This window comes from Salarias fasciatus, chromosome 5 (assembly GCF_902148845.1).
Source record: "Salarias fasciatus chromosome 5, fSalaFa1.1, whole genome shotgun sequence".
Lineage (NCBI taxonomy): Eukaryota > Metazoa > Chordata > Actinopteri > Blenniiformes > Blenniidae > Salarias > Salarias fasciatus.
Genome location: NC_043749.1, coordinates 9,589,514 through 9,617,189, shown reverse-complemented (window position 1 = coordinate 9,617,189; position 27,676 = coordinate 9,589,514). Strand labels below are relative to the sequence as shown.

At 42.1% G+C, this 27,676-nt stretch overlaps 1 protein-coding gene across 2 annotated transcripts; it reads right to left on the bottom strand.

Annotated features, from left to right (window-relative positions):
• Positions 1 to 449: 449 nt before the first annotated feature.
• On the bottom strand, positions 450 to 25,572 carry quob (quattro b). 2 transcript variants are annotated; one of them, XM_030092129.1, is made up of 25 exons: positions 25,270 to 25,572; positions 16,107 to 16,304; positions 13,689 to 15,213; positions 12,620 to 12,781; positions 12,261 to 12,384; positions 11,527 to 11,620; positions 11,314 to 11,400; positions 11,107 to 11,223; positions 10,206 to 10,304; positions 9,963 to 10,111; positions 8,158 to 8,296; positions 7,882 to 8,004; positions 7,553 to 7,750; positions 6,628 to 7,377; positions 6,389 to 6,540; positions 5,938 to 6,187; positions 5,196 to 5,285; positions 4,596 to 4,820; positions 3,265 to 3,435; positions 2,453 to 2,630; positions 2,125 to 2,241; positions 1,779 to 2,027; positions 1,392 to 1,654; positions 1,188 to 1,246; positions 450 to 1,064 (listed from the first exon to the last, which is right to left on the bottom strand). In XM_030092129.1, exons 1-24 carry the CDS (start codon positions 25,270 to 25,272, stop codon positions 1,208 to 1,210), a joined length of 5,502 nt encoding a protein of 1,833 aa, XP_029947989.1. In that variant the 5' UTR covers positions 25,273 to 25,572; the 3' UTR covers positions 450 to 1,064; positions 1,188 to 1,207. The 2 variants fall into 2 exon arrangements, with proteins under 2 accessions (XP_029947989.1, XP_029947988.1); XM_030092128.1 differs by having other exon boundaries at positions 1,188 to 1,240; positions 6,389 to 7,377; positions 25,270 to 25,571.
• Between the last annotated feature and the right edge of the window lie 2,104 nt (positions 25,573 to 27,676).

Below are 27,676 nucleotides of genomic sequence, written 5' to 3'. Positions count from 1 at the left end.
AAAAGGCAGCGACAGCTGACAGGGTGAAGGGGGCCTCGTCCCCCTTCACCCTCACTGTATCACCCCCTTCACCCTCACTGAAAATCACTGTATTTTCACTGTTTTCAATATGTGCTCATGATACAAAAAAATTGCAATTCAAGATGTGTTGTAATCATTTCCTAAGTAATGCATGCTCTGTTGTGCAGCCTGCGGAGACACTGTGTCCTGTGGACAGACGGGGAAAATCAGAAATATCTCCATCACACAGGAAATCAGGATGAGTACATGAATCTGTTAAAAAAAAAAAAAAAAAAAAGACAAATTGCTCTTCTGTGGTCACCAGTAAGGAGTTGCTTTTGTTCTGTAGCGTATGAGAAGGAAACCTTTGTGTTACCTGTTGTTTTAGTGCTGTTAAATGTAGTGAAATGAGTAAATAAAGACACATTAAAGCAGCCGCACACTGGGAGTGTGAATATTTTGTATTTGAAATTGAAAGCCCAACAACTTTTATGAGAGTCAGTATTCATTATCGATTTAAACAGTTTATACAGAACTGTTAAAAGATGGAAAACAGAAAGTGAACTGATCTTATTGGTCTTATTTTTCCAGAGAGTATACAAAATACACTAATGCAATATTGTTTGTCAGATTTTATATAAAAAAAAAGCCATCAAATTAGGGCATAATGGATGTAATTACGATTAAATAATTATAACACAGTAATTTAGCCACATTTTCAGACTAAAACATAATTTAGCATTTTGTTATAACATCATATGAGCACACAGTAAAAACCCGAAACAACTCTATGAATCTTTTACTTGAGCTATAAAACTGAGCATATTTACAGCACACTACATAAAGCTGTGTCAGATTTGAATTTCAACATTGCATTTTCCACAGTTTATGTGCAGAATACAGAATAGTTACAGGCAGCTACGTGACCTATTGGTTTAGTGCTGATATGAGAAAGCAGTCATATTTACAGAGTGGCACTAGATTACAGTAACAGCTGGGATAAAGGTACATCTGTTTGAATCGTTCGGACATTTTCTCCTGGGTTTTGATGGCTTGCTCCAGATCTGCAAAGAAGAAGGAAAAAAAAAGCTGAAGCAAATAGTTCGAAAGTAAAAAATAGTTTGAAAAGAAAAGTTTGTCACTCATTGCACAGCTCTTGCTGTATTGTCTTATTGTATTGTCTTCACCTTATTCTGTTTGTCACCGGTCAAACTTCAGTGGATTTTCCAACACCAGAGCTCTGAACCCGAGAGAACCAGAAAAAAACATCAGTGAGTTAATATTAATGAAAAAAGAAAAAATATATTTGAATAATTTATCATAAAGTTGCACATTTTACTTTGCATTTTCTAACATTTTACTACAAATATATAAAAATCTCGATGTGGCACCTTTCCATCGGGCTGATCCTCAGTCTGGTGCTGAGGTTTGGGATTGGGTACATCTGGTGGTTGTGTTTTTTCTGCCAGAATATCTGACTTTTGCTGCGCCGCGTTGGATTCAGTCGGGTGAGCCGCCGCCGCCTCTTTAACAGTGATTACGGAGGCACAAACGGAGGCGCTGTCCTCCGACTCTCCTCCCGCTGCAGACTGGTAGCTGTGACTGGAGCAGCTGAAGCCGCTGACGCTCTCTCCTGACGACTCGGAGCTGTCCACTGACACAGCAGACAGACATGCAGAACTGGATAAATTCTGTCTTTCCAAAATATTTTTATAACTAAATAACAAGAATGATGAAGACATAATGATTTTTACATCTGTGATTATATTGACGCTCACATAGTAAATTCTGATTTCCGTTCTCGTGGTCCAGGTCATCCTCCTCCATGGCTCCGGGCGGCGACACATATCCTCCGGGGCCTCCTGAGACCACCCTCCGCTTTGGGCCACACAAGTACACAAGGGACCCCCTCCCAGAGGAAGACGAGGAAGAGGAGCTGCTGCCCGAGCCAACGGATTTTGGACGCCCTCCCGGAAGTTCGTTCTGCGAGCCACCTGAGCCCACGGAGGAGGAAAGCACCTTGTTTTCTGCGGTGAGGAGACGGTTGATAAACAGACGTGTGCTGAGGTGGGACAAAACAAAGAGTGGTTCAACCTTGACAGTATCTGCTGATGAACTCCATACCTCTTCCCAGCAGTACATAGTTAATGGCTCTGTCACTGATAGCTGCCTCACTGGGCTGGATGTCCATGAAAGGCTTGTTTCCAATACCCAGGAACACTCGCTCCTGCATGCGAACCTCTAAAAAAAACATAAGAATGTATTTGTTTAATAATATTTGACTCCATTAAAGAAAGTAATAGAACAATTCAAACAAATTCCAATCTGGCAATCAATCAAATCGATTGATAGAAACGAAAATTCTATAATTGACTTGATGAAATCTTGAAATTACTATAATCATCATAGATAAACATTTTCTTTAACATTCATCTGCCTGCTGACCCTCTACCTCTGTTGTGTATTGCCTGCTCCCACAGGATCCGCTCCAGATCTTTGGTCCAGGCCTCCTTCACCTCGCGGCTCACGGCCTGCAGCGTGTACGTATCGTGGCTTTTCCTCTTTCTGAACCAGATCTCAAAACACAGGCCACTTTCTCCAGTGTTCTGGGTCATGCCGACGTCTGACGTCTAGAGACAGAGAGGGGTAAAAGGGATCGTGTCAAAACAAAGAAAGCAGTTTATTTAAATTGACAAAAACTTTAACTTGGAAAAACATCAGTGAAAAATGTTCAGAAATGAAGTCAATGTTAACCAGAACAATGGAGACTGTGAACTGAAAAAACTGCAGATTGATTCAATAAGTCATTAAAACATATTGTAGTTGTGAATGTTTATGTTTTCAGTGGAATGCATTTTAAGCCTGATGATTTTCATGTGAGCTGGACAGAAGAATCCGGTAGCATATTTATTATCCATTCCTCTGCTGTGTGCATGAGACCTGGGGTGTTTCTCATGTTGGTAGGAAAAATGTAAACGTTTAATTCCCTTACAGCATCTGTAAGCTCGTATATACTCTGAGTCAAGATTTACTGAAAAGAGGAAGTGGTACTGCCTTTCCTTTTCAGGGCTGTTAGATTTACTGCAGTGGGGTCATGGGGTCACGATATCACTCATTTTTAGGTGGATATATTTTAAAGGTAGTGTAAGAACTCTGTGTGTGTGTGTGTGTGTGTGTGTGTGTGTGTGTGTGTGTGTGTGTGTGTGTGTGTGTGTGTGTGGTTGTGACTGTGCGAGCGCCTGTGGGTGTGTACTCAATAAGTACCTTGAATGACTGTTTGTAGATGTATGTGTCATTTCCGACGTCCGTTTTTCTGGTCTTGCTAAAGAGAATGAGTTCTTGAAAGAGAAAGATGTGGCGGAAACATTTCTTCTTCCTGAACGTGACCAAGAACTCGTCCTGTCGTATCAGCTGCCCCTGCTCCTTCAGATTCACCTGCAGCGCACAAAAGAAACATTCACTGAACAAGTCATGGTCATTTACAGCATATGCTACAACGTTTGAGTCTTCTAACCTTGTTAAAGAAATGTAAAACATTAAACACACAAATGATAATCTTATTTGTTTAATCATACATTATCAGGAGTGTTTTCTTTTTTATTAAATTGTGAATTACCTCAGGTTTGACATGGACAGAAAAATGCTGCCTGTTTCAGTGTTTCTGGGCCTGAGTGACTGTGAGTCATCTGTATAACTCTGAAAGAAAGTTCACTGTGTGTGAACATGAGGAAACGTCAACAGAGGACACACAGTGGACTTTCTCTTCTAGCATCACAGGGCAAAAGGATCCCCTGTTTAAATGTGTTTTAGAGAGTAAGTCTGAGATGGAAAATAACTTTCAGAAAGGAAGAATCTCAGGTTTTAGTCAATGAATCAAAGATACAGAGAGAAAACTGAATTTCAGTTTTCATGTTACACATGAGTTGTTTTGTCATTTAAATACCACTGCCAAAGTATTTCAGTTTGATTCATGTTTTTATAACCTGCAGGACTGATCTCCTCTTTCTGGTCTCAGAAAATATTTTTGCCCCATTACAGCTGCTGTGGCGTTCAGCTATATGACTATTTCAGGTGTTGTCATGTAAAGCACTTTGTTTTACAGTTTTCTCTAGTATAAAAATTGCTATAGTTTGATTGGTAGGCATAATGTATTAAAACTAACAACTTTCCTTCAAACCTGTCTCCATTCCTTGTGTCTTAGCTGTCCAGATAAAGGAGCTCCAGATGCAGCACCTCCCCTTAGTTTATAAGGATAAACGGAGGACTTATCATATCTTCCTTCACCATCTTGTCCATGTTCATTATGATTAATGACTCAGCTGGTGCAGCCAATTAAAATGAATATTCCTCAGAGCATTGCTTACTATATCATATTGAGAGTTAAAGTCGAGCCAGTACCAGCTCACTCACGTCTGTATTTGCTCAGTGTGGGATGAGGGTGATTAATTACTGGAGCTCATGTTATCATGCCTGAAGACATAATGCATATAGAGCACATACTGTCTTTGTAACTGTGCAATACATAAGACACATGAGTCTCTCTTCTGGCAATCTCGCTGGATTTGACGTTTCTACGGACTGACAGGGTTCCTTACGTCACAGTGGTGAATGGCGTCCATCGCCAGGAGGTTGTTGCCATGTCGGAGCTGGAAGTGAACGACTTCCAGGGCGGCCTTGACTTCGGTTATTTCTCTGGTTTGTGTTGGGCCGCACTCCCTCATCATGTCCTGCAGGAGAAGACTGTATTTGCTGATGCGCTGCACGGGCTTCAGCAGGTACGACCACAGGTCCATTTTGTCCCCCAGCTTCTGCTGCTTTTGCTGAGACAGCAATAAGTAGATCAAACAGTAGGAGGATGATACTTCTGTCAGAACTCAAATATGAAATCACACAGTGGAAAATGCTGCTTCTATTTTCTGTGAGCTGAAAAGGTAGAATTTAGGGAATATGATGTAGCAGTTCCTCAGGACCTGACCAAAGTAGAAAGTTGATGTTTTCACTCTCAATCATTTGGTGAATGTGTGTGTGTGCCTGTCAATCTCTCCGTCTTGCCAATATGAGGATCTATGTTCCTGTTCAGGATGAACTCTGATTTTCACCTCCTGTCAGCTGAGATTAGCTGCAGCCCCCAACTTTGTGCAGTGTGCGATAAGAAATGAGTGGATGGAGAGTGAAGAAACAGTTTTGGCTCTCACCTTGAAAAAAGTCTGTCCGTGATTGATGAGGAGACTGTCTGACTGTGGTTTGTTCTTGCTGTAAAGGGCGTACAAAGCAAAGCTCTCTTTCTAAAATAAACAGAACAAATAAAAACTGTGAACACAGCCGGAGAAACTCAGTTGTTACAGTGTAAAAAACAGACTGTTCTTATCAAAGTGAATGGTAGGTCAACACTCTGTGATCAAAGCTTTCGATTCCAGTAAATATATTCGAATCACACTGAAATTATTCAGAGGAAATTCTTTGGAAAAAGCTCATTACACCCAGTAGTGATGACTTATGGCTTAAAATGGGAACCATGCAGCACCGGGCCTGGCTTGTTTTGCAATCGAAGCGAGCATGTCAAGCTTTGTTGAGGGCGCCTATGAACAGAGCCGGCCCTGGAACCATGGCGCAGTCTACCTAACATCTACCAACCATGGTTGAGTCATGGAACTCGTCGTGACTTGATTTTCTGAAATGGTTTCCCCATCTTTTTTCTTTCCGCATTAAAAAAAAAAAAAAAAAAAAAAAAAAAAAATATATATATATATATATATATATACACACACACACACACACACACACACATATATATATATATATATATATATATATATATATATATATATATATATGTGTATATGTATAACTCGCATTATAGAATTATAATTCCCCTTCAGTGTTTGCCCACCAAGCACTTTAGATAAAGGCTGTAGCAAACACACACAGGGCACGTACATGACGTAGAAAACAGCGTCCCACTCTGAAAGGCTCGCTGACGCAGCTCTCCAACTCGTCTTGGAAATGGTGTCGATGAAAGTCGTGGAGTTTCTCCAAGTTACCGAAGATACTTCCCCTCTGGCCCCTGAGGTCCTGCGGGACGTCGGCTCTCTCCAGCTCGGGAAAGTAGTGCTCTCGAACGTAACCAAGAGCCTTTACATATTCCCTCTCCGTAGATAGCAACTCCTCCATGATCCTCCCTACTTTCCTGTTCAACATGTTGGAAGAGAAAAAGTGAAAATTGATTACTAAACCCTGGTGAGCTCAGAATCTATGTTTGGATTTTTCTTTATATGGCATTGCTTCTGAACTGCTGTCATTCTTTGATATACTCGAATAAAAGATTCAGTGTACAAGATGACATTTCAGGAAGCTTTAGATTACATCTGAGGGAGGGGGAACTACTTACAAAACATTGCAGCCATTGTGGTCTGTCGGTGTGAGTAACGTCCCCGGAGTCGTCACATCTTCAGGGCGCTGGGCGGAGGCTGGACATCCGTCAGCCTCCGCTCCGTTACTGTCTCTGTTCGATGGGCATTTCAGGTTTCCTGGCCGTAAATTCTGCTTATGGGAAGTGGGCAGATTTTGGACTGGGAGCAGATTCAGTTCCAGTGGTTGTTTTGTGCTCTGACAGTGTTTACGACTTACAATCAAAGGTGTGAAGCCAGAGATGCTCGTCAGATGAGTACTGGCATACGAGCCCTCGCTCAGAGACCGGCCTAAAGGCTGATGCGATGGAACGTCTTGGCTGCCTTTTCTAGAGCTAATGCTGCTCAGATCAGCTTCACTGTAGTGCTCTCTGGACTTCTGCATGCCTTCAAGATGGCAGTTATTGTATGGTTTGGACCAGAACATATTTTTTTGACTTTCAGCTGGTGTTTCAGGGAGCTGGGGCTCTTTCTTTTCTTTGTCTCCGCTCCTTGTGAACTCAGTTTTCAAACGTTGGTGAGGAGTCGCAACAGAGACGCTTTCCTTTGCACTTCCAGTAATATTGACTGCCTCTTGTGGCAAAGTTGTCTGCAGAGGCTGGGAGCTCTCGTCCTCCCCCACCTCACTCCTTTTCCTGTCCCTCTCCACTCCCCCACTTTCGCCTGAAGAGCTCGCAGCTGCGGCCTGCTGGATCTGGTCCTTATCAACGTCTCTTTTCTTCTGCATCTCCTCCAGACGGTGTCGGACTTCTTGGCACTGGACCCAGGCCGCATTCCACACTCTGGTCGCTCCCGAGGCCCCCGATCCCACGCTGCAGACTTTAGCTTTCACAGCTTGAAAGTGCTGGGTGGAGAATTCGCCACCTAATCTCTCCTCATACATTTGGAGTTTGTTTGGAGTCTGAACTGAGTAACACCCCTGCTCTACTTGCTCCATAAAACGACTACATTCCTCAGTCAGTGCTGACACCTGGACAGAGCAAGTGAAACAAAAATGAATTCAAGATTGTGGATATTAAGTTACAGATACATAAATCAGTCAAAATGATTTACAAAAAAAAACAATACGGTGAAAAGAGAAGAATTGGAATCAAATAAAAAATGTCAGAAGAGTTGAAGTACAGAGAAATGGTAAAAACACAAACCTTTTGACAGAAGCTGTACACATGCACCAGTGCGTTCAGTTCTTTGTATCTCTGCTCTGCCCGCAACATAAAATCTTCTATATTAGATTTGAAAGTGCTGACTAAAGTCCGAAAAATATCTGTTGCCGGACTTGAGTCGCTGGTTCCAACAATCTTCTCTGCCTCAGCCACGAGGGTGAGGGCATGCTGTTTTTTTTCCTGGGATAAAAGAAAACGTGTCAAGTAGAGTGTATTTTCATTTCCCGTATTTGCCGTACATTAGGTGTGTATGGAAAAACACAGAAAGCCAAATCAAACTAGCGTCTGCTTTTGTAATTTTGCAGTAATACCTTGGACTGTGTGAGAAACAGATGAAAGTGCTTTAAGACGTTTTCAGTGCATGCCAGGTTGTCCTCTGTTGTGTAAGAGGCCTTCAGTCTCTCTTCACCTTCTGTACTGAACCACATACCAGTCTGTAAGACATAATGTAGAGATCAGATCATTTTGCCTCAAAGCTGCAGCATAAGTAATGCAATGAAAAGACAAAAAAAGCTTATTAATTTTCTATTAAAAGAAAAAAACAATATTTCTACACTTGAGATGTATAAGCTGGATTTCGACGGTACCATGGTGATCTTGTTTTCTGTCTCTCTGAATCTGAAGAGGAAGTCCAGGTGCTGCAGAGACTCGTTGGACCTCATCACCAGTTTGTGGAGCTTTTCCTCAACCTGGTTATACAAACTTGTCACAGACTCCAAAGCATCTCTGTGAAGAAAGAACAGAAATATATAATGAGTCCAGTTGGTGGAACCTTTGCGCTCTGGGTCAACCGGTTCACTGTTCTGGGAAGCAATGTATTAGGTAATGTATCTTCAAAAAGCAAACGAAGGAGTCAAGACTCCCCTCTCTTGGACTTAGACTTGTCTCTGCAGCCCTCTAGTGGCATTTTTGCAGTACTGGCACTTGTTGATGTGTAGTGATTCAAAATAGAATGAAGCACAAACTGTTAATTATTAGAGAGTGTAAAACTTTCTGATAAGTACTGTAAGCAGCTGGCTCAGTACAGCTTCTGGTTTATTGATCATGAACAACCCTGAAGCTCCTGTGATGTGGAGTAATACACACTGTGAGGAACAAATCTATCCATCCATCCAGCCATGTTCATGGACTGTGGGAGGAAACCAGAGCACCCTGACAAAACCCATCCAGACACGGGGAGAACTCTACACAGAAAGGCCTGTCCAGTATTTGAACTCATGACAAGAACGTTAACCACTTCTCCACCTTATGACCTGTAGATCGATACATGTAGATCCTACAAATCACGAATATTTAGTATTTATACGATATACATTAATGTGAGGTCAACTTGCATTGTTTTTCATCAGAGAGTAAAGTTAGGTGTCATTGATAAGTGAATGAAGTCTTTTTGACGACTGAACGTTGCACCAGCAGTAAATGTGTAGGAATGATTGTTGATGAAAGATTTGTAAAAACAATTATTTGGTAAAGCTGATCATAAATGGTAATTTGTACAGTAAATCCCATTGCTTTTGAGCTTGCAGCGGTGTTAGTTCTAAGAGGGTAATTATAGTACAGCTGTTCCCATGACTGTGTAGTTGAAACAAGCTGGGCGAGATTTATATGATCTTCAACTGTTCCACCAGTGACAGAAGATACTGCATGTCTCACGTTGTAAAACAACATAACTTTTAACATTTCAATTTAGATTTGAACCAAAACACCTCTCAATTTTTTTACTACATTTGTACAACTCTGTTAAGCAACCAAAAACAAAAATGACCAAAATCAGACCCTGACTGAAATCAACTCCAAAAGCCACAATTGATAAAATGATCAATTACCATTATCAAGCAGTGACAGTGAAATGCTTTTTCCATCCCCACTAATGGCAGAAGGCAGGTCGCCACTCCATCAGAGGGTAAACACGAAGAGACAGACGTTCACATACATTCATTCACACAGAGGGTCACTGTAGGATCTCTAGTTCAATGAATTGGGAGAGAAAACCGGAGTCTCTGGAGAAAACCTGTGTATGCACAGGTAGAGCACATAGACGCCCGGACGAGAACGGGATCTTTTCCACTGTCTGTATTTTGTGCGTACATTTGTTTGTCCATGCGAGGGAGAATATTTACAATTTCAATTTTATTTTTCAGACAAAACATGCAAAAAATATAAAATCTTTAAGGATAGAGCTTAGAAAATTATTTGTATTTTAGCAGAATTCACAACTTTGCAATCCACAGTCATCCAAGTTTTCTTTGTGGCTCTCATAGAAACCGTAATTTACCATCATTGCTATAAAGAGGATGCACATTTTTTTTCATAAATGTGCTTTATCGATCTCTTTGTACACAGCTGACATGGATGAGACACATGACAGCAGTTCAGATATCTGGTACTGTACCTGTAGTCCTCAGATTGTGGAAATCTGAACTCCTCTCTCTTCATCCTTGCCAGTAAAGCCCCTCCCTCCCTCTGCAGCGTTACCAGTCTTGCGTCTTCCAACACCTCCTTCATTGAAACCTTCTGTTCCTGAATGCATTGCTGCACTTCCTGCAACAGAGTCAGCAGGTCGCACCAGAACTGATACAATGTCTCTGTGTCCTCTCGTTCCTAATCAGACATGCACTGTATGTCTGTGCACTACCTGAGCTGTATCCATTTGTCTTCTGCTGTCCACTTTCTTGATGGCCTTTTGCAGCAAGCAGTCTGCCTCTCGCAGGTCAGTCAAGAAAGAAACCAGTCTCTGAAATGAGTTGTATTCAAATTAAGCCGGCAGGAGCTTTGTGTCGTAAAATGAGAGCACCTGAGACAAAAGCAAACTTATGGAGTTGTAGATCGTCAGTTAGTTACAATGAGCTGCAGCTGCTCATTAACACCTCTTATTATCGGTCCTTTGTGTATTGACCCCTCTTCTTACTCCAAGTTGCACAACACTACAGTTGCTTACAGTTGGGATTCTTGTCGTTAAATGCCCAGATGTGCAAACATGAAGCGTAGCGAGCATCAGGGTTGCACCACCTCACAGTGTGATTGTGCTGTTTAGCCCTCATGGCACATTAGTGCTCTGGACCAAAGCAGAGCTAAAGAACATGAAAGGTCATGCGTGTTTGGTGTGGGTGTGTGGGTAATGCATCATTTCCACTGTGGCTGAACAACTTTCTCCTGAGACACCAGATGAAAACACCAGCATATAACTAAGGTTCAGTCGTGTAATTGCAATATGGCTTGCAAAAAATAACAAACATTCAAGTGTAAAAGATGTTGTCTTTGTGCTTTGGGATTTGTATATCAACAAAACACTGCTCTTTCTCTCTTTGGGCCCAGTTTTGACCGTGCTGCCACTGCAATACACTGTGGGGCAGTCTACTGGCCTTATCGTCATTTTCATTTAATTTTTGTGTTTCTGACTTTTGACTATTGCCAATATGTCAACATTTATAGACAATCCAGTCAGTCTTATGCAATATGTATCATGCATCCTTACTCTCTTTCTTTGTGATTATGGAATATATTGTATTTGTTAGGAATAATTCATATTTTAGTACCTGATGGAACTGCAGCCAGTCGCTGTGACTATACATGAACGTCCCTCCGAGGTCAGAGGTCAGCTGGGAGGCTTCCACTGTCTTGTTCAGTGCTTTCATAGTTGTCACCATGTCCATCTGATAGAAAAAGACTTGATCAGAAATGCACAGTTACACTCACCTGACCTGTCAGATCAAACAAATGCAACTAAAAGTTGCATTTCTCACCTGCAGACCTGGCTGCTTCTCAGGTCGTGGGAATGTATCTTTGTCCATCAATATAACAATACTGTGGACGGCATGGAGGGCTTGCTCCTGTAGCAGGCAGTGAGATGCACATGACAGAAGATGAAGTGTCTGAATACATTTGTTCTTCACCTATACATTAATGTATATTTCATGAACATTTCGGACGTGTGCCTGAAGGCTTGCTGTGTATACCTGAGCCATCAGCAGAGCTTTGTAGAGGTGAAGTGGGGGAGGCTTCTTCTTGGCATTTATGATCAGAGTCATTCCCAGCTCTCGAACGTCTTTCCTAGAAGAAAACAAAACAAAGCAATTGATCACTGCTATCATCTCCGACGCCTTCACGCACCCTTCCTAATGACCTTTCTTCAGTTACAGCTGTGTGAACCCACATCAGACCGAGCTGCTAATTCTGGCGAGAGCCTGCATACCAGACAGCTGGCAGCCTGCCTGGCTGAGCACTGCTGTGGTATGGCCCTTTACATCAGGGCCCGATGAGATCAAGTAGCTTTTTGAACTTCAAAGTTTCCATTTGCGTTAGTGTAAACAAAGAATCCCACACTAATAGCTCTGGTGTTCCTCAGTGGATCCCTGGGTGTTTGTGACCCAGCTTCGGGTCAGTGTAGTCGTTTTGATTTTATAGCCAGTTTATGAAAAGGAAAAAGAATTACTGCTTTATTTGTTAGTGTCCGTATAAGACGACAACCCATAAGGGAACAGTTAATGTGGATGGAAAATGTTATGCTTTGTTTTTTAAAGCCTGCTGGATGGTCTGGAAGTTAAAGTGGTAATGTGCTGCTCTCTTGTGGTGAGACCTGTTTGTGCATCAAGGTCAGAACAACTTTTTAAACTCAAACATCATTATTTTGTAGATTAATCAGTCATTAAAAAATGAAATGAAATATTGTGTAATTAATTGTTAGCTGTACCTCGGTATGGAGTGTAAGTAGAGTAGTAATTCACAAATGGTCTGTGCTGACAGGAGAGGAGACGTCCACTCCTTCCTGTCCCCGTGGACCTCCACCACTGCCCTGCCAGTCCTGTCCCGGCTGCCTGGAGGTCAACAGAACATCAGACAAGCTCCTTCATTAGCTGCTCACAATACCTTCCAAGAAAAACGGTGCTGACTCGACAAATATTGACATTTTAATAGGAACTACAATCTTCTAAAAAGACAAATCATTATATCATATACAAACATACAGAACATTAACCTTTTATTTAGTTTATTCTTCTTATGACATGATCATAATGGGATTCTCACTGGCTTTTCATTCGTGTCATTTACCTGGTAAACAAATAATCCCCAGTTCAAGCAGCCCGCTGATTCTCCTAAAGTTACATTCTTCATTTTGCGGCGGCAGCTGAGTGTCAGGTAGCTTTTCTGTCTTCAGGTTGAGGAGTTTGGAGGCGTTTCCAGCTGTAGTTTCATTTTTAGTTGACAGGAATTCTGTCAAAAAATACAAAACATCCTGTCAGTAACAGTGCAGGAGGATGTATCACATGAAAAATACATTTTGAACAGCAAGAAAGAAAAGGTCTTTATTGTGGAACATGCTTTCAAGGCCTTTGTTTACTCACCATTTTTATATCCTTTTGTATCCCTCTGGCCATTTAACGCCAATAGTGGGGATTAATTTGCTTAACCATAACATTTAACAACTGCTTGTCTTTATGGACCGACTCCTCACGGCTGCACAGTGATATACTAACAGCCTTTAAACACTGGACATGGTTTCTATAACAAAGCACAGCAGAGACCCGGCTACTAAAGCCTGGGTTTGATTTTAGACATCCTAATAGGTCTCTTCTGAGCTGACAAGGCCTCATCTGTTCTCTCTTTCTCTTTGCCACTTTCATAGTCCGTGACAAGCGTGTCGCCAGTCAAGATCTCGACTTGCCCCTCTGAGGGCATGCGGTTGCATGCCAGAGGGTTCAGAGGACAGGGGAACCTCCTCCTCGTGTGTTACGCTGTCTCTCATCATTAGAAAAATGCTCTGCTTCATCTTTCTGCCCAGTGGGTTCGGCCTTCGCTCTTCCACGGGGGTGCAGCATGATATTTCCGTTCACTCCCTTGATAATGGAAGTGATGTGAATGGGGCCAGGAACTTAGACAGCAGTGGGAGAATCCCTGGAGGAAAATCATGCTCAAACCTGATCTTTGACCTTTGAACCTTCTTTGTAAAGAGTCTTTATGAACTGCGACCCTCAGTGGAGCACACGCCTTCAAACATGCGAGGTCATGGTCGAGTTTCACCGTGTTTGGTTTGAATATATCTATTTCTAGTAAAAATGCAGAGATTTTTTGGTTTTGGAGGATTCTGATTGTTTACTTCCAACATGTTGACTCTGCTTACCTTTTTTGGGGCTCCTTTGTCTGTCCTGCTTTGGTGTCCCCTGATCCAGCAGCTCGTCTCTCTTACAGTGGATGAGGCTGGTGATGGTTTCAGGGCAGATATCGCTGTGGCTTCTGTTGTTGAGTTTATAAAGAAGTGGACTTCCTAAAGCCGTCTCTGACACAGTGGACAAAGACCTTGTTTTGACTTTGTGTTTGCCCGACGGTTTCACACCTTCATCCTTCTGCCGGGGCTTCGTCTCGCCGTCACAGGATGCCAGAGGCGCATCTGTCACAGGATGCACACAAGCAGTATGTGGCGACTGCTGAGAGACGCGTTTTGTCTGAGCTCTGTCACCCTGGCTCAAGCAGGGAGTTGATTTTAAATCGGCACGTGTTTGTTTAAATGGGTTTTGTGATTCAGAGCAGATGTGTTGGTGAGACGCTGAGTTTTGTGACGTTGCTTCACAGCACTGTTTGTGCTGGCAGGGTTCAATATTTAACATAAAGTGGTTACAAACGCTTCCTGACTGGTCCTGTTGAGCTTCAGTTTGACCTTTGGATTCTGTGTCCCCCTCCTCGGGCAGGCCGACCTCCTCTAAGGCAGCCAGGAGGTCCACACTCCCCCTTTCAAAAGCGACTGGGTTTTTCAGTGCTGCCAGGTAAGAATCTCTGTATCTGCATTTCAAGTCCTGATCCATGATCTCCTGTGTGAGTGGTAGACAAGGTTCATCTCTGTACTGCAGGGTCTGTCCACAGAAAGCACTGTTCCCAGGTGGAACAGGTGGGGGAGGCCTGACGGGCTTGAATAAAAGTGAATCAAGTGGATTTGAGTGCCCATCTTTTGGTTTATCTTTGAACTCCCTCCCTTTGCCAACGTCCACCAGGTCTACATAATCACCCTCGATCTCTTGGTAGTTATGACTGTCCCAGCTATTAGGAGAAACCCAACCCACAGGTTTGATTAGAGGTTTAGGGCAGGATTTGGGGGCTCGTCTTTCATGATCCACTTTTACAAGCTTGGAAGAGGAGTCCGCAGGTCTCAAAGAGGCAGACATCCTGTCTTTAGCTGCAAAAACCATGGCATCCAGAGGGAGGGTGGCGGAGTGAAAATGGAAGGCACCTGAGAACTTCTTTGGCTCAGGGGGAGGCTCCCGACAACTTGGCATGATCTTAGGCTTGTCTAAAAACTCTGGTATTGCAATCTTAGCCCAAGGTAACTTGATTACTCCTTGATCCGTGCAAAGCAAACAACGTGACAGAGGAGTTCCTTGACGTCCTTCGTTGATGTCTTGAAGCCAGTCCTCAGTGAACATGCAGGGGTAGGAGGTTTCGGGGATAGGCGTCTCCTCCACCTCCCGACATCCCTCCTCCAGGAGGCTCTTTAGAACGATGCGAGCGGCTTGGTCCCCAAAAGGCTCCACCTGCAGGTAGAAGTCGCCAGGACGCAGCAGTAGAGGGTTGACGGGCGCTAACTGGATGACGGTCTTGTCGTGAAGACACAGAGGCCAGCCTTCACAGCGGAAAACCACATCGGAGAATCCAGCCTAGGAGAAAGATTAATTGACAATTACAAATTATGTTTTTCCTCCTCATCAGATGGCTTTGTCCATCTGTAACTCCTGTTTGTGATTTCATACATCTTTTATCAACTTACTGTAATCAGGTTTTGGTTTAAGCAATTAAAAATTCTGCCTGCTTAGAGCTCAAATTACTTTCATTGCCAGTCTGTGAATTCATACTGTAGACTGCACAAAACCTGTAAACTCTGTTACTCTTAAACCTCAACTTCCTCTGTGTTATTAAATGTCCTCACTTCACAATGACATTACACTTTGAAGAATGTTTTCCATTGTTATTCTAGGCGTGTCTGGATTTAGTTTGCTTGGAAGCCGCAGTGCAGTATTGCACTGGCTCACTCTGTAGTGAGCAATTTTCAGTAAGGTTAGCAATTTAATAAGCTAACTTGAAAGAAATGTTTCTGCTTATTTGGTACCTATGAATATAATTAATAGATCACAAATTGATTTTGTTTTTTTCTTTAAGTATCAAGAAAGTTGTGCATGCTTGTCTGACAGAAGAATTTGATTGTCCAATCTTTAATTCTTTTCAGTTTGTTGATACGAAATTCTAAGTTTTCCAGCATTTCTTGCACAATACACCAGATAATCAATATATTGTGTCACTTCCATCATGTAGTAGTGAATGGTGTTCTTTATCAATGAGGCAGCTCTGATTATCGGCTAACTTCCTGTTTCTGGCATCCAGGCTATCTTCAGAGTCCGTGCACGGCCACTTATGTGTTTAATAATAGAGAGTTTTTATCTCAGATCAAACTCTGTTCGGAAAAAATCAGAGGGAATAACTAACTGAGAGAGATGGGGGAAACAAATGTAGATGTATGTCCTGAAGTGTATCTTTTTTAAGAACTGATACTCACACACGCTGCCTGTTGGACGCTCTCCAGCAGGTGTTTGGACGGGATGAGGAAGTCCAGCATGCACTGCAGAGCGTCGCCGTAATAGCGCTCATCAATGGTGCGAAACAGCTGGCTGAGGACGACGGGCGCCGTGGCCTCGAACGGTGGGAAGAGGGCCGACAAGGCGCTTTGTATGGACAGGTCCAGAGATTCTGGATTCTACAAGACACAAAGACGCGAAGGTCAGTATAACAGCAGCTTGGCACAGGTTTAGTAAGTATTACTCGCATGGTCGGATTTCACCTTCAGAAGAGGATTTATCACAAAAATACAGTTTACAGAACAAAAATAGGTGAAATTATCAGCATTGTTTAACATTGAAATAGTTGCTCTTTTTGTGAGTTTTTGACAATTTTTTCTAAAAATGAAGGTGAATGACTCTCCAGCATAACACTTCTCATCCCATAGCCCCAAATTGTGCAAAACAGTCAGCTGATGTATGCATTTTTTTTTTCAAAAATCTGAATAATATAAAAAAAGTGACACCTTATTTGGATAGAGCACCCACTGAACAGTTAAAATAGGATTAAAAAACTGACAAAGGACACATCTGGGGAATATTTGTTGTGTTTTTGTTACATAAGGCAACAATATTTCATAAACTCCGACAGAATCCAGTTGTAAAAACACATTTGTAACTACAAATCATAAATATGCACATATTTTTGTCAGTTTTACAATTTTCCCACAGATGTTATGAGAGATAAATGGCACATGATAACATTTTTTTTATAAACTTTATAAAAAAAAATGACATGGAATAAATCCATGATAAATAAACATTTAATTTATCTAAATAAATCCTCCGCCTACAAAGTCCTGCAAAAAAGGAGGAAGAAAACAGATGTCGAGTGAACTGAAATGTTTTGGTGTTGCAGTCGTTAAGGTTTTTAATGGCAGCTGTCCAACTTGCTTCATTTGACATCTGCTATTATCATTCACAACCTTTTCATTCTGTTTTGACTAGAAATATTTATATGCGTCAGGAAAGGTGAACACCGTGGGTTCTGCCCTCGGAGGGATTCACTCATTTCTTGCTTCCTGTTGATCTCATGTCTTCGGTGAAAGCTGTGGATGTGTTACATGCACAGATTGATTGACACGTTTTTTTTTTTTTTTATTTTAATGTGCAGGTGAATGTTTGAAAACTGTTACTCCGTGCCACTGTAAATTAACACTTGGATGGATAGTCAGGAACAAAAACGACGAACAATGAATTTTTGAGGTACACCATTTTCATTTTAAATCCCTCTAAAATATGCAAGCTCACGCACGAAAAAGCTGTGTGATATCTGGTTTTCTTCATGAGTGCACCTGTGGATTAGTGCATTATCTCTGGGCAATTAAAGGAGACATCAGTAAAGATAAAAAGGTATGAGCTCCTTCATGCAGAAGCTTTTCAACTCTTTTATGGAGGTGATTAAATCTTCCCTGCACGAGTCTCTGCAGCTTGTTTTATGTCTGGCCAGGGCTTGCTTCATTTGAGCTGGTGTATCTGCAGTAAAGCCGGGCTCCAGCCTCTGGTCTAATTCAAAATGACAAAAAAGCATATGGCTTCATCACAAGTGTCCATGAAGATGTGACCATGTATGGCACTGCGCTGTGTGTTGGTTTTTACTTTATGTGCCACTCTGCTATTGGAAGTCTGTATGGAAAAGCCAGAAGCACCAGCTGTGCCACGGTCCAGCTAAACGCATGGAAACTATTTGGATAAAAAGAGGGCATCTTTAAAGCATTTCTGGTGAATCAAGTCCAACTTTGAGCTCTATTTCAAGATGTGAGGGGTGCCACTAAAGAGCAACCAGACATTTTCACGCAATGCTGAGCACTCCAAACACTGCAGAAGATTAGCAACTGAGGCCCATTCGGTGTGGGGGTCTTCATGTCAGTCAGCTTTAAAATATGGGCCCACTGCACAAATCCAACAAGGTATGGATGCATCTCAGAAAACAAAACATGTCTGAATACTCAAAAAGCAAATGTTTTTTTCAAATTAAATCAACAAAAAAGGATGAAGGATTACAGCTGTTTCAGAGCAGACAAATGTCACAAGACACACCCACTGTCACAAACATGCAAAATAAAAAGCCTCTCAAAACAGAATGAACACGTTCGCAGGCCAGCTCGAGATTAAAGAAAGTGTCTGTTTGACATGTGCAAATGTAATTTTCACAATATTAGAAATGGCGACGCCTTGGATCCTCCCAGTGTTCTCTGGGGGAACCCAAGTCATGCTGGAAATGCTGCACGTGAGCAAGTTATGACGATGGCTTGGTAGATAGCTCGGCACATGTGTCGTTAACACGACCTGTATTTTATGACAAACCAGAGCAGTAGAACTGTTAAACTCCAGAACAAGTCATTATCTCACCAGGGTCTTAAGTAAAATCCACCGAGCGTCAAACACACAATTAGCACTTCACTAAAAACAAAACCCAGAGCTTTAAAGGTAAATGTACCATCAGACATTCCAATAATGAATGCTGTGCAGAGAAACATGCTGCTGTTTTCACTGAAGTCTCTTTTTCAAACTAATACAGGAACATACTCCACAGTGTGGGTAGATGTATACAGCAATAAATCGAGTTTTGATTCACAAAAAAGGTGTAGTTATCAAGGACAATACAGAGTTGACACATCTTATGGATCTGAACAAGTCATTTGCTGACCCCAGCAGGCCTGCTATTCATACAATCAGTTCTCAGTGTCCTGCTGTGTTAATCTCTCGGCCCGACAAAGGCCTCAGTTTTTAGTCCCTCTCCTCATTTAGGTTGATGGCCTCAGTGAGACCAGACCAGCCCTGGGTAAACACTGGAGCGGCAGCTTCAAAGGCCTCACACTGGGACCGTTTAGCGGATGAGAATGCCTGTGAGCACCTCGGACATAAAACATTTGGCGGAAAATGTTATTCAGTTCCCGCAGTTGGTAATGATTCAATTAATTATTCTGTAAATCCTTCAGGTATTTTTGAAAAAAGGAACCAAGCAGACTCTTTGACTACATCACACATTAACTTGCCTCTGTGCAAATATGAGATGAAATCACGCTGATGAACTGCATCACCAGACATTATGGGATGTTGGAGTCAATATCAGTAGTTGATCACTTGCAGTGTTGTTGGTCCATGTATACCTTAAGCCGTTTCATGTCCTCAGTGGAAAAGAATTCTTCCTTTTTCTGATTGCGCACATCTGTCACAATAGATCATGAAATGGAGAAGCGAATACCTCTGAGGCACGCTCTCGAGTGGTAATGCATCACAGCTGTTTAAGACTGACTGCAGCCGCTTAACGTTGGGTTTCTACTGTATTTCTCAGAGTGAACAGTAGACTTCAGGTCACGTCTAATAAAACTCATCTCCGCTAAGTGGCTGTACAGAGCGAGGATTTTTTTAATTGCTTCACTTGTGTTTAAATTAGTTCATTCTGCGTGTGCGCAGTGTGTTGTGACTGCACAAATGTCACTGATCGAAGTGTTTGACCCCCGTTTTTTTCTTTTTCTTTTACTCTGATCTCTACAATTTAACCTAGTTTAGATTGTATGTTGCTGCATCAACGTCTTTCCAAACTTGAGATATAAATCTTTTTTGTCAGCTCAGGCTCAAACAGTAGCTTTTCCTCCGGACTCGAAGTCACCTTTGTGGGTGGTTTGACTCCTGATACTTTTGTGAGTGATACCTTCCTGAGATTTATTTAGTGTAGCCCGGCTGCGCCTTGTTCAAACAGCCAAATGAACTCGGGGAGAGTGACTGCTTGTGTGATGAGTCATATTTCTTGTTACACAGCACTCAAAACCTTCTAACTGGACTGCATTGAAGAAAACAGTAACATATCAGAAGTTACTGGAGCTTCTACTGTTTTGATTGGTTAGTGACATAAGTCATACAAAAACACAATCTCACATTGAAGCTATAATGTAAAACAACTGTTTTATCTCACAGTCTGCGGCATTTGAAGTGAGCAATGTGGTCCATTTTAAGAAATTATCATCAGAAAAAGTTAAAGTTGTCAAAACATTGTAAAAAACAGTGTATCACTCACTTGTTTCTCTTCGCTTTTCTGTTTACTTCACCGACTCTGTCAGAATTAGATTCACACATGATGTTTTGGTAAATCAGAGACGGAAGGTGAAGTTTGCCACAAGCTGGCAAACTTAAGATGACAAAAAAGAGTCACTGCTTTTTCATACAGGGCATTTAACTCCCACAATCAGCCGGCGAGGAGCGTTCGCTGGAGCTTAAATCCCCAGCCTTTATCTTGGTCTGCTGTGACTGTTGCTTTTGATCAATGTCCAGCTGACCACATTCCTACGCTGCCTCCTCTGCACATTCAAGACAAGGGGATTCCCTCTCTTCCCGCTATTGTCCGGCGCAGCCTGTGATTTAACTCTGGAGAGAACTGCAGTCTCCACCAGCAATCTTTGTTTGGTTGAATATAGTGTGCTAACACGGACAAGAGGCATTTGTTGTGAGGTTACACTCTCCCTTTGTCTTGTCCACCACTTCGGCCCCCCGAGGAGCTTTAGCATCAGGCGGATAATTGCAGGTTTCGCCATATTGCCCGAGGCTGTGGCTGATGAAAGTCTTGGTCCAGATTTGAGCCACAGCACAAACAAACTGTCAGTGTGTGTATCTCACAGTGTGTCAACAGCCACAAAGAATCAAAATAACAGGCAAAAAGCAAACTGACCTCATTGTATTTGTGACGAAGATTAACGTTTGAAAATGGACACTGCTCTTGATGCGGCACGTCTAAAGGCCCCGCTGATGTCTTTAACATGACTGGTCATCACTTTGCTTTAAAATCCCTGGAACAAATGGACCATCAGTTCACCTTCAGGCAAAAAAACAAAAAATAAACTAAAGTGACAGTTAAGTTAAATCCTGCCAGTAAATCCTAAAACTTCTCTTTCGTCTCCATGTTCAGACTTGTAGAAACATTCAAGAGTCACCTCCAGCTCTCAGCAGCAGACAGCACGGACTCGGGACTGGTGCTGTTTGTCACCAAATCAGATGAAACTTTATCATGCAAAGAAGAAAGACTAAAGATCCTTAGTGAGTTGTCTGACTGTTTTTTGCACAGAAGTCAATAGTTGGACAGACATATCCTGCAGCGATCTTAATCATCGGCAGTTTTAGTCACAGTCGTCTCCGTCATATCATAACCAGAAACATACAATCAGTGTCTCCATCTTTTACTGGATTTCATCGAAAGTCCGTGACCCTGCCATCTGAATGGATGGCTTATTCTGCTCTGATTTTCAGATTTCCACCAATAAGAAGAACTATGCTGTCATCTAAGCAAAAATTTCACCCGGTCACTTCCCTTAAGCGTAAAATTCCTAATCATTCATTCGTTTATTCATTCATTTTGTAATTTAGAAGACCTGCTAGAAACTGAAGATGGCACATAAATAGTGTCACTTTTCTGGTTTCACCTTTTTTCCTCATTTTGTATGAGATCCAAGAGCTGGTTGAAAGCAGCTCGCTCATACAGGATGTGGCTTAACTGAGATTTGATTTCATAAACCACTACAGTGAACAAGTGGCTTACGTCTTGAAAGTCTTCAGACAACACTGCTGGAAACGTTCGTGTTGAAATTCGCCTTTTAGAATCTTAGGGGACAATGAACCAACTGTGTGTGAATCTCGCTTAAATCTCTGTTGTCATCGCAAACTCTGACTCATGTCTGCACTTAATGGCTGCCATGATATTGAAGAACCTGCCCTGAGCCTTTGCTTGCATCCTTATCTGATTTAAGCATCCTGCTTTTTGGACGCCTGCCTGTCATGTCACCGCATGATCCGACAGGTGAACAGTTAAAGAGGCTGGTGAAAACACACGGTAGTGTTTGCACAGGTATACTGCCAAGACGCTCAGATGAAAGATCAAATGTCTGATTGAACAATAAAAACAAGCATTACGAGTAATGATTGAAAAAGTTCACACAGGTTTTGTTTGTCCTGATTAATACATGAACTCATCCCCCTTCAAAATGCTCCTTGATCTGAGCTCATTCACTTTTTTAAAATCCCAGGGGTAAATTGCCACTGTTTACATTTTTAGAACAGCTAAACATTAAAAGGTGTTAGCATTAATTTACTTCCGATTAAGCTAAACAAACACCTGAAGGAATGTACTGCAAATAACAAGGATTCGGAGTCCATTAAGCCATTGAGCCATGATAAATATGTGAGTTACATCTGTCAGCATGTGCAAATGTTTATAGGGAGTGAACTAAGTACGGACATCTGCTGCTCTTCATTCCCAAGGAATGCAAAGTTTTCGATTCAGCGCAAGTAAACAGCAAACAGAGCTGTGGTGGTGCATGTTTGCAAAAATGATACACTGAGAGCGACTGTTGAAACCTATACTGGCGAACCAAGCTCAGCTTTAACACATGAGACTGGAAAGACACCCAGTCTGGGAAGGAAATGACAATGTTGCGCTAACACTTGGATTTCTCCAGACAATGGAAGCTGAAATGTGACGTGCGGACGGCCTATTCACCGACAGTTTCCTCTCAAAACCTGGCTGTATAATGCAGAGCCTCTGTTGAGTTTGACCCACTTTTTTGTGATACGGAGATAATAAACACATTCAGTACAGTTCACAGCTCCATGACAGCTCTGAAGTTTAACTTGCTGACTGAAGCAGAATTAAACCAATTTGTGTGGTGCAGATGCCTTCAGTTATCCATATATCTAAATAATTCAGAGAGCGAGAGACAGAGAGAGAGAGAGAGAGAGAGAGAGAGCGAGAGAGAGCGAGCCAGCTGTGACCCGGGAAAGCGAGGTCAGTATGAATACTGTAAACCATGTAGACTGTACAGAGCTTATCCAGGGGATTCACACAGTTAAACTGAATGCATATCTTGCACTGTGGCCAATTGCAATATCTGCATGAGCTGAGAAAGCCCGGACGTCAACTGGAGTTGGTATATAATCGTCTATAACTTTATAGCTGTCTCTCATTTACAGAGTGAAGCTGTTGATTTTTCTCACCACTGTTAGCAATGCTTTAAAAGAGTTCATGAGCTCTGTAGATTCAATCCGGCAGTCTCCTGGAAAAACACCCTTCTTCACACCCTGGTCAAGCTGAAAATTAACATTTGGGTCTGTTGTAGCTCAGCCTAGATTGCAGGGGTGGGTAATCATTTTCCCAAGAGACCTACATTAAAAAAAAAAATACACACACAGAAAACCAGCCATATGTTCTGCTCAAAGCAGGGGATATATTGTATATACATATTAAAGCAGTTCACAAATAAACCGTTCCTGCTCTGCATCAGTCAAATTCTTTGTTTAGTTTGAAAAGAGTGGTTCAGTTTGTAATCTCTGAATACAGGGTTAAGTTGTGCTGATAAGCATGAACTCTGGAAGGGTAAAGCATTCAACGTCAAAATGAAAGGAAAACATTCGTATTGCAGGCATAATGTACACCAACTTTAATTTGATGCATAATTTAAACCTTCTAATTAACGGTTCAAAGAAAGGGTGAAGAAAAACCCATCGGCATGCGGTGCTCTTATGCAGGAAACTGTGATAAATCAAGTGGAAGCGACCGCCTCAACACAAGACTTCAAACAAACAAAAAGAGCAAAGAAACGAAAACAAAAGTTGCAGATAAAGCTGCTTTCCTTTGCATTGGATTTTAAATACAGTGTTAATCTAAAGCCTCGTGAATGCTAAATCTGCCATTTTTCACTCCCTCCTGTCTCCTAACTTTGCACAGATGATTGAATTACACTTAGGAAGCGATGCATATTGAGTTGAGTTTGGACGAAGAGCAAATTCAAAACACAAGGGCAGCTTGCCTTTTTGATTTGCATTTGCTTTGAATGAACTTTAAATACTGCAACAGACACCAGGAACATCACTGTGTTTACTGTACACTGCCGTCAGGCCTCCAGAAGAAAGGGCTTGACCTTGCGAGTGAATAAGTGACTCGGTGTCCTTGTCATACAGTAACTAAGTGCCACAGTGTGCAGCAGAAAACCAGTGATCTGGGCTTTGTAATGTTGCAAAGTGTTTACCCTGGAAAGAAAGCCAGGTTCGTGCACAGCGCAGTAATCTAATAATTCAGATCCTGCTGGCCGGTGGCTGTCGATCGGTGTGGTCGCTGAGGAAAACATCACTCAATGAGTAAAATAAACAGCTTGGGCTGTAAAAGTCTCTAAAACAAGTGTTGTTGTGGATGCGAAGGAGGAGCGAACAGCCGTGGCCATGATGAGCAGCCAAGTCTGTACTTCTTTAAACATCCTTCCTTCCTGCTCCTTCCAAAGCCATCATTTATCTGGCATGCTTGTGCAGACGTTATGGGTCTGACAGATTTCCTTATAAAGAGAAGCGATGCATTCAGTGAAAAGTTAACTGAACACACTGAAAAAGTTGTTTGTCTTGTCCAATCTATGGAAGTTTAAAACACTTATGATGGACGAATTTTTTGCCGCAGCAGCAACAAGTCAGAAAAAGTTCAAAGAGGCCACATCCTCCCACAAACACATCATCAGCCTAACGTGTTCCCGTCCTGCGGCTCACTTATCGTCATTAATTACACTCTGTTGTGACCGGGATTAGACCGGGACTCTCCAGCCGTAAAAAAAAGTTTTGCTGCTTGAACTTTTTAAAGAGTGGAGAATTCCGTTATGTATGCATGCAAGGCGCCCAAAAAATTCACACACCAAAAACACTCTCCTCTTGGTGTCATATGTCTGCCATCCACATCAGTAAAGTGGTGATCAGAGTACTTGAAGATGCAACACAAAAGACACTGTGCCTCTCTGTTTCTTTCTCTCTCACACACACTTAAAAACGTTGAGATGTTGTGGGTTGCTTGCGTGATTCAGTCCCACAAACTGCTTCATTATCTCTTTCACAAAAAAATGAAAATAGAAAACGTGCATTACGCAACTCAAAGAAAGTGTTGCCAGAAGGAGAATATGCTCCAGAAAATCTAATTTACAAATGGTCTGCAAAGCCACAGAAACAAACAAATCACTTGTTCGAGCCAGAAAGCCCTGCTCCCAGTTACTGGGTCAGTGGAGCACTTCAGTGCTTGGGACACAAAGCAGCAGCGGTGGAGGAGGAATGGCACAAAGGAGGGAAGCGTAGCTGTTACTTTACCATGTTTGCAGGAGTTTCTTCTTTGTCAAGCCAGAAGATTTTTCAGTTTTGCTCCTGATAATCATCTCCAGACAGCCTCCCTGGGCTCGGCGCTGACAGACTTGCCATGTTTAGTACATCAACAATAGAAGCTGGCTGAAGAACATCCACATGACAGTGAGTCGCCTTGACTGACAAGGAAATAAAGTCCATTCCATTCTTCGCAAACTTCCCAGCAGTCTGAGCGTGCCGCACAGAACGACGCAGATTGTCAAGCTGCCTGTTGATCCCTCAGCTTCTCTTTCACTTCTTTCACTTCTTCAGCAACTCAGTGTTTAGGGTGAGGGAGGGAGGGAGGGAGAGAAGGAAGGAGGGAAGGAGAGTGTCTGTGAGGGGGAGGAGAAAAGCATTCCCTTTCAGAGGAAAACCCCCTTGAGGCTTTTGAGAGGGTTTTTTTTTTTTTTTTTGCTTTGCTCTCTCTCTTTCTCTCTCTCTCTCTCTCTCTGTTACTCAAACACACAGGCTTTATCACACACCCGAGCAAACCCACAGACACAATGTGGGCCAAAAGGAGACACAAAGCGGCCACTAAGACCGACTGAATGTACACTGTTTGTTACTGTAGGTAATGTAGGGCTATAAAAAGTCCCACATCCTACTTTGTCATGCATGTGCGCATCCACACGCTTGATCACGCACAGATGGAGACGCAGTCTCTTTGGCTCAGAGTCAGAGGGATACAGAAATCCAGCCCCTCGTTTGTGGGCCCCCTTTCTTTCTATTTTAATCACTGGGAGCTTTTAGAAAGCTAAGCCAGTCTTTCTCTATTCTCCTGTCCCTCATTGACCACCACTGTCTACTCCGGGCTTTCTCATTTCCTCTCTTCAGCAATTGTCTTCCGGCAGACAGCCCAGCGTTTCACTCATATCAAAGAGAGACAGCAGAGGGGGCTTCCCAAGCCAAACAGCAGCAGGCCTGTGCCGTACCTCCACATTAGGTCTGAGGAATGTAGGGCTACACCCATCGGGCTACATTTCCTACCTAAAATTGGAAGGTGTATAGACGTACAAGGCATAAAATCCAGGATGCGCTGCTGCAATAAAGGAGGATTCACCTTTGAAGCGTTTCTCGAGGAGGAAGATTGACAGCCCACTGTTTATTTCTGTCGGCTGAAGGCCAAAGAATGCACGTGAGTGGTAGTTTGGAGAAGAAAGCTCTCGGCTGGTCTCAATCTCTGTCTGTTTGTTCACTCACATTCCAGAAATTACATTAAAATGGTGAACACACTGGTGACGTGGAGACTGCAGCATGCATTTCTTCTAATCAAATGCTGGGGTGAACCTAAAGCGACAGCCGCTCTCTAACTCGCTCAGCGTCTGTGGTTTCTCCCTCTCTGCAGAGAACTGCAGTCTCCTGAACATTCTTCTCATGTTTTTCTTTGGCAGAGCAAAATTTGCTAATTTGTCTTTCACTCGAAGCCACAAAAATATGTAGGTGACGTTCTTGAAATGCAGTGCACTTTTCCTTCTCCTTCCATTTTTCTTCCTTTCCTGCATATTTTCCTCACAAGACACAACCATTTGTTCTTGGGAAGAATTATGACTTAGCCTATAATAATATCTAATGTTATCTCTCTTGATTGCTGCAATGTGCTTCATTAGAATTTTGAGCTATACTGAGAATTTTCCTGAACCAACTCTTGTATCTTGGTTTTGTTTGTAAAAAAAAAACTAGAGTTTTTATGCCAAGAATGATCTTGATATTTAAAAATGACTCAATTCAGAAAGAAATACCACGTACTTTAAGACCAGGTGAGAAGAGGGTGTATTTTGTAAATGCTTGCTTCTTACCATTAACAATGATTCAATTCATCATAATTTATAATATGACTTTTACAGTTTATCTATATAACAGCTATATTCTAACTATGTTATAGCTTCACATTGTCATTTTGGTCTCTGTGGTCCTGAAATGGGCTGGCACTGTGAAATAATGATTGCTACTATGTTTGAACTTTCTAGTTAATAATTAAGGGTTTTCTCCAGATATTTTGACCTTTTACCCACAATCTAAAGATATACTTGCCAGGTTCATTCCTAGCACTAAAATGTCAATCGGGGTGACTGAATGTGTCAACCTGTTCATGGACTACATACAATACCTGCTTGGAGATGGTCGACTGAGTCGCGTCCCAGGGTAAACCGGTTTGGGAAGATTGTAATCTCATAAATGTAAATGACCTCATGTTTAAAAATATGAAACACATGTTGACTCATTACCAAGGTGTAGATTACTCCCTGCTGTCTTCCAGTAACAGTGAAGTCGATCACTGGAAAGATAAAAGCAAGCCAAAAATGGGTTTTGTTCACTTTTAACCTGTTCATCCTCATTCTCCCACCAGATTTATATCAAAAAACCAGAAAGAAGA

Bases quoted from the DNA above. Each gene is read 5' to 3' on its own strand.
- quob (XM_030092128.1), bottom strand. The intron at 6,188-6,388 runs GTAAGTAGTTCC...CATGTTGAACAG, and splicing joins CACAATGGCTGCAATGTTTT to GAAAGTAGGGAGGATCATGG. The intron at 2,631-3,264 runs GTACTTATTGAG...CTCTGTCTCTAG, and splicing joins TCTACAAACAGTCATTCAAG to ACGTCAGACGTCGGCATGAC.